Below are 13,540 nucleotides of genomic sequence, written 5' to 3' on the forward strand. Positions count from 1 at the left end.
CTCTTTATATATGGGGAGAGCGAAGTGCAAAGACAAAAGGCATGGAAGAAGGAAAGATATTCTGCCTTTTAGCTGAGATTGGTTGAGCAAGCTTTCCTCGATCTCCCCTCTTCTATCTTGCTTCTTTAAGCAAAGGAGACAGAGCTTGCAAATGTTAGTTGGATATTTGTCTCCAAATGGAAAACTGGTTGGGTTGGTGCCCAACATGCGTTATTGGGGTGTGGATTGTGGATGCTATTTTAGAGAACAGAATCACAGCTGTGATTTCATAGCCTTGTGACAACAGAAGAGCTTCCTTCTTGCTTGAAGGGAGAGCTGTGGTCTCTCCTGGAACTCAATGCATGGAGTTTTCTACTTTCTATGAAGGCAGCATTGTGACATATTTAACATCCCAGATTATGGGACAAGGAGCTGGATAAAGAAGGCACCCTCTGCTGGCATCTAGACAGCTCTGGTATGACTGCAGGAGGGTACCTACCAGAATTTAAATGGATGTTGGATGGAGTCATATATATCTCATAAGGCCTTGACACAGCCCATGCTCATTTCCAGAGACAAACTGCTGATGGATATCTTTAGCCACTTTGGATAACAAAATGCAGCTAATAATTTTGACTAAACAGAAAGCCTGGTCTTTCCTACCAGATTTTCTGTACATCCTTTGCAGTTTTTATCCTGTAAATGAGCGGTCAATTACCAGCTCACACACACAGGGTGAGCTGAAGCCTATGAGCAGGAGTCCCACTGATGCTGTAATTGCGTGGCTTGGAGGGAGTTGTTCAACAGAGTGGGATGGGAGCTGCAGAAAATAAAGCCGCTTTCTAATGTAGCAAGATTTGCTTTTGTCATTGCTGGTGTTACATGCTGCACTTTTTAGATTTAAGTAAAAAATGTAAATTTTTGTTTAATTGGACTGGCTCTGGAGGACAGAGTAGAGCTTGTTTGTTCGCAGTTCATTGCTGCCAGCCTGGGGTGCTCTGACTTCATCCTTTGTGGTGGAAGCATCTCCAACACCAGTAGATGCCTTCTGGAGGCATCTGAGCTTGATGGGAACATACAGCACTCAGTTGGCATCACAGGGATCACAGAATAGCCCTCCCTGAGCTGTGCCTGGGCATAGTGACACCTCATTGTAACACTGCACGGAGATTGTGGTCTCTCCAGCAAGTGCTTTGGATCTTGTGAGGAAGAACTCTCCTCCCTTCCTCGAGGCTAAAATAAGAACAGACTTTTTCAACAAGTATTTTGCAGACTTGGCCACAGCCCAACAGTCAATGCTTTTCTCTCTCATCTGACAGGACACTGCATTTCAGTTCTGATTATTCCCAATGAAACCAAGAAAATGAGAGGTTATCAGAGCACAAAGTAACACCCACTGACAGCTGACATTTCTTTGTTGTGCTTCCCTTGCTCCTGCCCTTCATCATTGTGAACACCATACTAGCTTAGCAGCCCCATCAGTGCAGAGCATCTGCTCTGGCTCACAGCAAGGGAGCTGCTTGCAGCCTGGCTTTACTTTAGGGTGCCTGGCATGCTGGAGTAGGTTGCCTGTGTTGGGCTGATTTGATTTGTTCCTAACGAGCAGGTGAGTGATTATGTTTTCTTCTGTTGCACAATAATTCTGCTGTGAAGGCAGGCTGCCCTGCCTGTTGTCTCACAGCAGCCGCATCTTAACAAGGTTGTTGGAGGAGCCTTGTTCCTTCATTGCCGCCTACAGCAGCAGTGTGCTGCTCTCTTCACCCCCTTCATCGCTCCTCCTGCTGCCTGGCTCTTCTAGAGCAAAACTGAGTGCTGAGAGAAAACAGTAATCATCTACATTTGTTTGCCCTGTTGTTTACCGGGGAATCCTGGTGCCCTGCGTATGCAAAAGGTTGATTGGTTTTTTACCTTCCCCTTGAAGCATTGCAGCCTGCCTCCTGGAATGTAACTGCTGTTTAACAGAGTTCTGGAGATCAGGGAAACATGGGAAGGCATTTGAGAAGCCTCTGTGCAAAGACCCTCCTTTGGAACCAGGGCAAAAATTGAGGCTGATTCGCAAGCTCCCCAAAGAGTACTATGACAGCTTCATGAGCCAGATACTGCTGTGCAGAGCAGATATCTCCCTTACAGCCAGAGTCATGTTGGAGGTCTCTCCTTGCAGATGGTTAAAGAGCCAGCTCATTTAAACAAGCTCTCTTTTGTGCTTAAGCCGGAGATGATAAAAGGCCATTTGTTTATCTGCTAGGATGTGCAGTCTGGATCCCTGCCTTGGTGCTGGGCCTCCGCTTTATGGGTAGCCTACTTACAGCAGTGTGGGCTCCCCAGCAGGTGCTGGAAGCCAGAACTAGTATCTGGCACTGCAGTTGCTGTTGACTTTTCTTTCCTATCCATCCCTCAGCACTGCCCCTTGCCATGGGGCTGCATCTATTGTGCTGATGGGATGACCTGCTTCAGCTCTCTCTACTGAGAATTCAGGAGCTTTAGTGCCATCAACACAGTTAGTGCTTGTTGGCTGTTACCTCATGCCAGAGGCGAAAAAATGTAATCAGTGTTTACTGTATTGGCACTTTCAGACATTCCCTTCGCAAGGTGATAGCATAGTAGCATAGGTCCTGAGCCTGTCCCAGTGCAAATCAAGTAAATCCCACTTCCCAGCTGAGGAAGAGTGAATATTTTCCACATCCACATTCTGCAGCATGCCATGCTGCTCCTGTGACCTAAGGAAGCAACTGGATCGTCTCAGCCCCCGGCCCTCCCACAGTGGGGCTCAGGGTATGTCCATGTGGGGAACACTTTGTCCTCTTTCAGACTTTTTCTGTTCTTCTGTCCCAGTTCTGTGCATGGGTGCTGCTCTCCCATTCCCCTCTCTCCCTCTCATGGTGTGGATTATTTTGAATACAAACAGAGCTGTTTTGCCATAGGCTTTTTTAAGCCTTTCTTTCTCTTTTGTCTCCCCTTCTTTTTTTTTCTTCTTTTTATGTTTTTTCCTCTATCACCAGCTGGCTTTGATTATAATGTGAGACCCCACCATCTTCAATTAAGGAGCAGATGTGACCCAAGAAATGGGATAGCAGCTAGGGATAGAGATGACACATTCATGGCACTAGGTCTAATCAAACAACTTCTCACATAATTCTCACTGTGAGGTGGGAGACGTGTGAGCCAAAGGCAAGTCAGTGCTTGGAGCACCTGCTGAGACACATTGCTAGCAAAACCATCTGTAATGAGCTGACCACACCACTCAGCACGGCAACGTGAGTTCAGTCAAGAGTTGCTTTTAATCCACTTAAGCACAGTAAAGGGCCCAGAGGCTGAGAGCTGAGAACGGGTATCTAGAAAACAATCAGCCACTGCTGACCAGGGCTTCCAGGTGGAGGGTGTGTTTGTATGCTCCACATTCACAGATTTGACTGTGTTTGTAGGAGAGAGGACACTATGTATGGCAGAGCTATGGGGTGGGTGTGGTGAAGATGGAGAAATTACTTTCTATTACAGAGCTGTGGGAGAGTCTTGCTGGGGTCAGGCTAGGGGAGGGGATGGGCTGTTGCACTGGAGCCCTCCAGGCACAGCTATGTCTGGGCTGAAGGGATGCTGTGAGACCTGCATGCAGCTGTGTCTGTGGCACAGTGGGTGCTGTGTGCTGCAAGTCTGGGGACCTGGCTGTACTTGGCAGCTCCGTGGATGTTTAGAAGAGGCAGGTGTTTTTGTAGACCTGTACTGCAAAGAAGTTGCCAGGGGAAGAGTAGGTACTTTGAACCCAGAAGTGAGCTGTGACTGTGCTGGAGCTACAATAAACCTGCTCTCCCTCCTTTCCATTTGGGCTAACAGCTGTTTTGTTTTCAGGAAGCCTTCCTCATTTTACGGAGAGAGCTTCTGGTTATTCCCGTGAGTCAGCATTTTAATTAAGAGTTCACTGCAAGTGAAACGTGTCCATCAGATGTCTGCTGAGATTGAAGTCTTCTGTTATTGCATTAAATAAGGGGTTGACTGAAGCAATACTAATTCAGACTTTCTCCTTGCTTTACTTCAACCATGCCCAAACTGTGAGATTCCTATAAATTTTTGTAAATGCCAAAGAAAAAGACTTAACCTCCTTTGCTAAGGAGATGTCCACATACGATTTTTGTGTTACTGGCAGGGAAGCTGACGTGGAGAGAAATGACTCACCTCGCAGTGTCGGGGCATTGTTGGCAGAGATGAGAATAGGACCCACGGTCCCTGTAGCCAGTCTCTGATGTATTGTATTGATGTATTTGATGTATTTGGGAGAGGCCCTCCAACATCCCAGGGCGGTGGAGTCACCATCCCTAGAGGTGTTTAAAAAAATGTGTAGATGTGGCACTGAAGAACATGGTTTACAGGGTATAGTGGTGGTAGGTGGATGGTTGGACTAGATGATTCTAGTGGCCTTTTCCAACTTTAATGACTCTATGATTTTATGATCCCTTGAGCTCTGTGCTCTGTGAGGACAGGTAATGTGCATCTCTCCATTTGAACATGGTGTCTCTGATAGGCCTGTTAGTTGAACATGAGTGTAATTGCTAGGAAGCATACCTGCATGCTCAAGGGGTGCAGCTTATGCTGGATGTGAGGAATAAGGACTATGGTTGTTTTGATTAGGATCCCAGTGTTGAAGCCAAGCTGTGGTGAGTGGTGTTGCACTTCTCACGTGATAGATCAGTGCTTGGTGGTTTCCCAAGCAGTGTCTCACTGTGGGACGAGTACTTGCTAAAGGCCACCCCTACCTGGTAAATGGGAAGGAGGGAGTAGGCGGCTCCAGCCTCAGTCAGAAGGAGATGCCTGATGGTTATTGCTGCTTTTTGTTTGGCAAAGTCTGTCTCCTGCTAGATAATAAATATCCGCTCGGAAACAACAGATCTCTTCAGAGGCAGCACCGTGGTGACAGTGCTGAGCGTTGTCAGCTATTCCTGATGACGTCACTGTCTGTCTCTCTGTTTGGTCCGCAGTTCCGCCGGTGGTGGAGCCAGCCTTCCAGGATGTGCGCCAGGGCATGGGGCGCAGCGTCACCCTGCGCTGCACCATGCTGAAGGGCAGCCCCATGAAGGTGGCCACCTCCGTCTGGCGCTTCAATGGCACCCTGCTGGCACAGCCCCCAGCAGAGCAGCAGGACTACTCGGAGCTAAAAGTGGACAGCGTGAGCCAGGAGACCAGCGGCAGCTACGAGTGCAGCATCTCCAACGATGTGGGGGTCTCTGCCTGCCTCTTCCAGGTGTCTGGTAAGTCACAGAGCACACAGCGGAGTAAGCTATTAGATGGAGGTGGGAAGCTGGCCCCCAATAAACTAGGGTCAGTACAAGCAACTTAGTCCACTTTTTACAGCTTCCCTAGCACTTGGTATTGGGTTCAAATGGGATGAGTTTCTGTAAGCCAGAAGGGCATCTGTCTCCATCATCCAGGCAGTCCTTCAAGGCTATGCGGAGTGGGGGGAGTTAGTGCAGTCTCTGCTGTATTGTAGCAGTATTTAGACACTTGTCTGAAAGATGTGGAACTAAAACTCAAGGCTGTCATCAGCTTTCCAGTTTGGTCAAACTATACTTTAAGTACTGACCAAAGAGGACTGAAAGGCTCTATGTTCCCCAGCAGTCTCCAAAAACATCCAATTTCCCCTTTGAAACAAACAAACAGAACACACCATGTGTTCCTATGCCTTCCCTACATCTCCAGGCAGACTTTGTATCATGACACCTGCAAGAATAAACACAGCTTGAGTTGGATACTAGTACTAGTGGATTTGCTGCTCAGTTTTCCTTTTCCAGCATGCAGTGGGACTGGTTCCTAGCACCTATAACTACAGAGAGGGGCGGCAGAGTTATAGCAACTAAAACCACACATCTGCCCTAGCCTCTCTGCCTGATCATTAAATCTATTTTTCCCATGACCCCAGAATCGACTTGGGCACCAGATTCTAAACAAGCTCTCAGATGAGGTTCCCTTAATAAACAAAAAATTCAGCAAAAATATATTTTTTTCAGCCTAGGGCCAATTTATAATACATGCCAAGAAAGAGCTGAAAAGAGGGGAAAAAAAAAAAAAAAGGAAAAAAAAAGAATCTTGCTCTCCCCCTTTGGGATCTCCCTGACTTTGGCAGTTGATTTGGCTTTTAGAGCTTTGTCTCTCTCTACTATTTCTTCAAATGATTGTAAGTCTCATCTCACTAACTAAATGGTGGCAAACTATATCCCACGATGAGCCATCCACCATGGTGAGCTTTGTCCTTAGCAAGTTTGGGAATGCTTCCAGGATCTGAATTTTGCTGGAAAAATAAGAAGTATGTAATGCCATCCTGTGTGCCAGGTCATGCCCCATGAGAGAAGATCCCCTTAACAGAAAGCAGTGGTCATCTCTACAGAGCCTGGAAAGATGCAAGCATTTGTTTTTCTGCATCTCTGTTCTCCTTCCAAGGCACTGATAGCTGATGCTGGCTTTTCAGCTCCAGACATCTCTGCTTGTGTCCTGGGCAGCTGCAAATCAACTGGACCTTCTAAACCTGTAAAGCAACCAGAAAAATAACCCAGTGGCTAGACTGCAGTACTTGGGCTCAGGACTGCTGGGGTTTTAATTCACATCTGCTACAGCCTTCCACAGTGAGCAGGAGGAACAGCACTGTTTCTTTTTGTTTCTGTTTCTTTCTTGTGAAAGATGGTCTGTAAACCTTCCTATCAGATGGGCAGGCGGTGACTCACCTGTGACCATGAGGTGTTCAGATATTCTGGAAGCAGAATACATAACCATGCCCAAAGTCTATGTTGCAGGTTTAGCTTTTCTGTGATATTTTGGAAGGATGGTGAAACATCCAACACACATCCAGACCCTCCCATTCTGCTCATCACTTGCTCCCCACTGTCTACCAGCACAAAAAAGCCCTGAAAGACTGAGTGAATAACCTTTAGCTCTTCCTGTCAGCTGGAGGAGAAAGACAAACTTTCTGGCAGTGGTAAAAGTTTCCATAAAGGAAGTTCCCAAAGTATCTTGATGTGCTTCCTTTCTATTAAAAGGATTTTTTTTAGCTTCTATTTCTATTTTAGAGTCAATTAATAAGGAATTAATATCATGCAAGATTATGATTATAATCAGTTCTGATTTTATTTCTGAATCCATTATGAAGCTTGACTTCCACAGTCAATACAAGTTGAATAAGCAGCAATTAGTCTCTGAGGTGGTTCTGAACTTCTTGCTTGTGCAAAAATTCAAGTCAATAAAAATAATAAGGAAAAAAAAGACTTGGAAATAAACATCAATATTATCCGAGTTCATAATAAACAAAACGTTGAATCCTTTTGAGCCTAATTATAACCACACTGAATGGCAAGGTGCAGCACAGTACTTAGGAAGATGGTGGTGGGGCTTCTCTGCTCTCCTGCACCTCTCCCTACCCAGGTGTTCTGATCTGTGCAGGCCTGGATTAGATCTGGGCTGGAGATAAGCATGCCCTGTGCATTAGTCCACCAGCCTTCAAGCCTTGTTAGTTACTGGTTCAGGCCAGCAGTGGCTGGTGAAATGACAGGATGGTTCTCTGAACCATCCAGTTTCTCCCCATCCCTGGAGGCATTCAAGGCCAGGTTGGATGGTAAGCCGGATCTAGTGGTTGGCAATCCTGTCCAATGCAAGGGGCTCGATGATCTTTAAGGTCCCTTCCAACAAAAGCCATGCAATGATACTTTATTCTCTCTAGTACATCTTTTCTTCTGTGTTTCTTCTCCTCCTGCTCCCTTCTGGTTTTTTAGAGATGTGGGTTTAGAAAAGGCAACTCTGTCCCTGCAAAAGCTCTTGCTGTTTTCACCCTGGCTGAGGTCAGCATCCCCTTTGCTGCAGAGTTGACAGCCATGCTACAAAGAGGCTGGAACACTGTGTATTCAAGGCAGGGGAGATGCAGAAGAAGCAAGGTCTCCTTTTGAATGCCATGCTCCCCTGTGTGATAAATAACACTTTTCCTATGACCTACTGGCCAAATGATCTTTCCTCAGGGATTGTTAGCAGGAGACTCTGTAAAGCTGCAGATGAAACAGAAGAAATGCCAGTTTAAAGTTACCTCAATCTAAACTACAAAAAGCAAGACACAAAAGATTACAGCTGGTTCCAGCTGGAGAACCGAAGCTGTTTCCACCTTTTCTGGTGTCAGTCTTGCCCCACTGGTGCTGCAGGTCTGTGAACCCTCCCAGTAGGTTAGGCTGTGAAAGCAGAAGCAGTCCACAGAAAAAGGTGCTATGAACAGTTTAACACATAAGTACAACAACAGCTGGAATATTGAAGGAATCTCTCATGCCAAAGGCAGATGGTAAGTTGGGTGAGCTGAGCTCTTCCACTCTCACCAGGTATCTTTGTAATTTATGTTCCGCTCTTCTCTTCCCTCCTTTTTTTTTTTTTTTCCTTTAGCAAAAGCTTACAGCCCAGAGTTTTACTATGACACTCCAAACCCCACCTTGAGCCAGAAGCAATCCAAGAATTACTCTTACATCTTGCAGTGGACACAGAAGGAACCTGATGCTGTGGATCCTATCCTCAAGTATCGCCTGGAAGTCAGGCAGGTAAGGTCTGCTCCCCTGGTGCATGCTTTTGAGGAGAGGACCTTGGGGACAGTTACATCAATCTCTCCCTGCTGATTAAGATCTGTAGTTGGTCTTGTGCCTTCCCAGCTGAATCGGAGACAGAGGCTGAGTACACAGCTCACTGTTCATTAAGTTAGGTGTTGGGTACAGCTGGGAGCTTTCAGAGCATTGCTGCCTCCCACCAGATTGCGAGCGCTCAGTATTCTGAAGGGAGGTTAATATGAACAAAAGTCCACAGTCATTAGTAGGTTTTAGAGATTTCATAGGCCAAAGATTCAAGCAAGTAGGCTTCTACCCTCAACACTCATGTGAAATAAAGGGAATAAGCTGAAGAGCTCTCCAGGCAGGAACTGCAGGAAAGTCAGTGTCTGTTTGTGTTGCAAAAGGGCTTTCATACTGTCACAGTAATGAAGCTATTGGGACTACATAAACTCTGCAGGGAAAGAGAAGTGGGTTTCAAGGCTTGCTGAATCTGAAGAGAAATCACTCCAGAGTATGGAGAGTGGGCTGAGAGGAGAACTGAGGGAAAGCTGAAGAGAACGCTGGTTGGACAAGGACAGGGAAGAGTCTGATGTTTTTAAAGAGCACATTACCCAATCAGGATTGCTAGATACTTTCATCCAAGCTCAGCAAAGTGCCTGCGTTCAACACATTTTAAAAATGGGGATGCTTAAAATTGGTGGTTCTTGCTGCTCAGTGGTAGCTTGGAAGCAAATGTGTTTCGTAAGGAGAAGTTTGTTTACTGCAGATAGGAAATAAAATAATTTAAAAGATCCAAGTCTCTCTCTCCTCTAGTTCTGCACAGTTGGCTTCAGTTTTATGTCTCCGTTTGCTTGTGAGCTCTCTGGGGTGGGACAGCCTTTGTTTGTTCCCCATACAGCGCAGAGCGCATTGTCAGTACTTAATAATAATACAGAACACAGGGGAGCCTCTAATAATGAAAGCAGTTTGTCACAGTACCCCTTCCGTTAGCCAAGTTTTGCTATTACCAGCACTGCAACTCAACAAACTAATTTGTGATTTTTATCTTTCTCCAGTGATGTTGAGTTGTTTTCCTTTTGCACACTGCCTAAAAGTAATTTTGGTTCTTGTCCTCACTGTACTCCTAGCAAAAGGGTTTATGTGAAAGAAAAGCCACATTTCTGCTTTTAGTTCCGATGTAAAGAAAGCTGAGTGCCTGTGAAAGCCTAACTTTCTGTTTTTGTTCATATCCTGCTGGTTACTGCTGTTAATGTTTCTTCTGCAGCATCACTACATAGTATTGACTAGTGAGAGGTGTGTTTTGGAGAGTATTGTACCGTGACCCTGTTGTAGCCCAATGTGATGCATGATCAGGCTCTTAGAAATCTCTACAGGTCCCATCTTGGTGGCTTGAGTCTGAATAATGGATGACAGAGCAAGGAGGCATCCCAGGAGCATTGTTCCCATTCTGTTAAGCACAAGCAGGAAAGTCTGGAAAGGATGCTCCCACTGTTGCCTGGCCCTCCTCCTTTAAAGCCATTTGCATCTCATGGTGAGGTCTCCACACCTCCATGTGCTATGCTGAGGTTTCACTGAGCTCTCTCCCTTTCCTTGCCCCAGAGGATCATCTCCTCCCTCACTTCCACTCTCCCACTTCCTAGAGCTACTACTGTACTGCTGTCTCCCTGGTCTTTTCCTTGTGACATCTCCCTCAGGCTTCTAGTGCTCTTGTGGGTTCTCCTGCTCTTTCCCTCTTTCCCCTGCACCATCACCCTCTTCCATGTCCTGCAGGCTTTGCTCCTTTGTCACATGTTCTTCTCCATACCCGGGCATGTGAGCTGAGCTTTGTGTCCTGCTGATCAATTGTCAAACTGCAGAACATAGTGACGTTACTGAATATAACTGTAAAAAGCTCAAAAGCGTTGGCGTCTGAAGAGCTCTTAAGAAAGGGGATTTGTCTGCCTGAATGAGGAGCCACTGGTTGCCTGGGCACCTTCCTCACAGGACACACTGGCTTCCAGGCTTTAGTTAAGGCAGCACAAAAGTCCTCCTAGAGAGCTGGAGTGGGATATCCTCCTCAGATTTAAAAAAAAACAAACAAAAAAAAAAAAAAAACAGGCTTTACATGCAGCCAGTCATGATTGATTTATTGCTAGCATCAAACAGATGAGAGCTTACCCAGCCAGGCAACCCACCTCTTCCAGCCCTGGGAGCTCCCCAGCCTGCATGGCCAAATGCTCTTCAGCATCGTAAGCACAAATGCGAGCGGGACAGTGTGCCATCTTGGTGCCTGCTGGGTGATGAGGGGCTATCTGGGAGGGTTTTTAGCTCTTGTTTAGCTGGAGTCCAAAGGGCAGCCAGCTGGGATGCCCACTGGTTGTAACATGCTTTTCTGGTTTTCCTCTCGCTCTCCCCAGTTTGCTTGAAGAGCTCTTAGCATATGTAATGTGAAGATCCCTAAGTAGAAGGATGTTTTTCAAAGCACCTGGGAACCCTTGAATCCAATTTACTTGCAGCAGCTGCTGAAAATGGGGCTGGGTGAGGGTAAAAGTGCTGCTTATTAATTGGCTGGTGCTGTGGCTCTTCCAGCTCTCCCTTTTCAACGGCTTCCGAGGGCTGGTTGGGCATTCCTGCGGGGATTGCAAGCAGTCTGGGGGAATTTGTTTTCCTAAGCAATGCATGGGCTCCCAGCAAGACAGGCAGGTGCATTTCCATAGGAGCTGATTGTTCCCAGCCCTGCAGCAGGGGCTGAATAGCACGGCAGACGTACCAGTTCCAGTAGAAAAAGAATTAACCTTAAATTAAAACCCAGTAAACAGCCTGACAGCTTGGAGCCACTGACCCAGGCAAAGCACATACAATAGCACTGTGGAGCAAGTTTCTTGTAAAGCCTTTGTCTTTGCAAACAGGCTGTTAATTCCTGGAGTGTGTCGGCCAGGTGGGCTAGGCAGCGGCATTGCATTGAGTGCTAATTCAGTGGGGGAGATTTCAGTGGGAGCCTCACAGATGTCTGTTCTGGAGGTCTGGGAGGTTTTCCCTTTCTTGCTCCAAGGTGACTGACCTAAGTGCCAACCGCCTTACCTCACTGTAGCCGGTGATCTTAATGAGTTTGCAGCCTTAGGTCGTTTGGTTGCAGGCAGATTCAGCAGGCTTTGGGGTGTTCATTTGGTCAGCTTTTCTCTTCTGTGTGCTCTTGTAGCATAGAAAGGCACTGAGGCACTGTGCTCCAACTGAAAATGTTTTTCATTGCTTGGGGATTCAAAGCAGCCTCCCCAAACCAGATCTTTGCTTAAAAAATAAAAAGCCTTTTAAGTTGCTTATTTCTCTCTGTGTATTTTATCCCCTCCCAGTGCTCTGCTCTAACATTAAAGAAAATGAGAAGCCATCTAATATTGCAAGCAGGTTGCATCCTGGAGGAAAGATCTGAGCTGGGCTGGTGGTTACGGTTGCAGGGGATAGTGGCAGAATTACTGTGCACGTAATGAGTTGGAACCCATCTGTGACCTGAGGCTGCAGGAGAAAGAGGAAGGAGAAGGTATTGGTGCAGAAGGGGAGCTTAATCTTTGTTGTACCCCTCAAGGAGACCTGAGGCTGCCGTTGCTTCCGTGCCTTCTGGTACGCAGACTGAGGCAGAGCAGGCCCAGCTTCACGCCTTCCTGCCTTCCCCTCGGCAGAGCAGACCCAGCCCCACCTGGCAGACAGAGCCCCGTGATTTGCACCGGGCCAAGCCCCGGACCCAGTGGCTAAATTAGCTCACTGAGTTGTCATTTCAGATTAATTCCTGTCAGGGAGACTGTCTTTAATGAGAGTGGCCCTGTGCGATGCCTGAGTAATTGTGCGGCCTCTCGTTGTTTGTACTTTCATCCCCTCCATGTTGGATAAACATCCCCTGCTGTCTACAGACCTCATCTGGGCTGCAGAGCCGGCTGCCACTCGCCTCATCAGCCAGCCAGAGCGGCGTTAATGAGAGCCATGGCCGTGGGGAGCCGGCTCACCGTGCGGGGAGGTGGCAGATAACAGAGCTGTTTGGACACACATAGGACAGGGACTTTAGCAGGGATTTAATGACTGTGATTAGAGCGGAAGGATAACTCCGCTGATGGCCATCGCAACCCAGTGGGAGAGTTTTTACGCCAAGGCCTACAGTCTGTGGATCCATATCACTACCTTTCTGCCTCTGAGTTATTAGCTTGCTCTTCTCTGAGAGGAGAGTACACGAAGCTGCACACCTCTCCAGGGCTGCGTAGAGTGAGGCAGGGAGTCCTCACATCCCTTCCTTATGCAAGAAGCAGGAGCGTTGTGATTTAGAATGGAGAAGTGAGCCATAGACCTGGCCATATTCTTCTACAAAAATCTCTAAATCAGAATAGTTAGCCCACACCACTGTCTTGCCCCATTTGTGTACCACCATAGCTTGATGAATCCGCATGCATGGCCCTTGGCACATACGACACCCAACCTGATGAACCTAGGTGCATCTTCCAGTGCCTGCAAGCAACACTGTGATCTTATAAACAGCTGGTATGTGCATCTAGGGTAGAACAAGCTTCCAGAGCAAGGTCATCCTCCCAAGCCTTGTGCTCGTGAGTGGCAAGAACATCCAAATGGGGCCAAACGAAGAGGCTGCCTCGTCCCATCTTCAGCAGTATCCAGTGCCTGGAGAAAAATATAGAAGCAAGACAGGCATGTACAGAATTGCTTTATCTGCATTATAAGCCCCAAATCAGGAAAGGTTCTGAACACAGCAAATGGCACTCCTTGCGGCAGCACAGCCCTGTGCTGTGGGAGGGGAACGAAAACCCTCATCTTCTGCTGATGCAGCCACGGCTTCAGGTGAAGCTGCTTGAGAGACAGAGCAGTCAGCACCTCGGGGGGTTGCCTGAGGACTACAGAAGAAGGAAGCTCTGCATAAGGCAGGCAGGGGTGACCAAGCTTATTTTACAAACAAATGGGCTAGCGTTTTGCTGGCTCCTGGGGACTGCATGCTGTCTGGGCAACGCTGCCATCACCACGGTAACGATGGAAGATGGGGC

General features: G+C 47.2%; 1 protein-coding gene across 3 annotated transcripts in view; it reads left to right on the forward strand.

Annotated features, from left to right (window-relative positions):
- MDGA1 (MAM domain containing glycosylphosphatidylinositol anchor 1) overlaps window positions 1-13,540 on the forward strand; it is a 126,915-nt gene that overhangs the window by 76,758 nt on the left and 36,617 nt on the right. For all 3 annotated transcript variants that reach the window (XM_021391446.1, XM_021391445.1, XM_021391447.1), the window contains exons 9-10: window positions 4,947-5,216; window positions 8,374-8,525. In XM_021391446.1, coding sequence (XP_021247121.1) covers window positions 4,947-5,216; window positions 8,374-8,525 — 422 coding nt within the window. The remainder of the gene's footprint in view (window positions 1-4,946; window positions 5,217-8,373; window positions 8,526-13,540) is intronic.

This window comes from Numida meleagris, chromosome 3 (genome assembly GCF_002078875.1).
Source record: "Numida meleagris isolate 19003 breed g44 Domestic line chromosome 3, NumMel1.0, whole genome shotgun sequence".
Taxonomy (NCBI): domain Eukaryota; kingdom Metazoa; phylum Chordata; class Aves; order Galliformes; family Numididae; genus Numida; species Numida meleagris.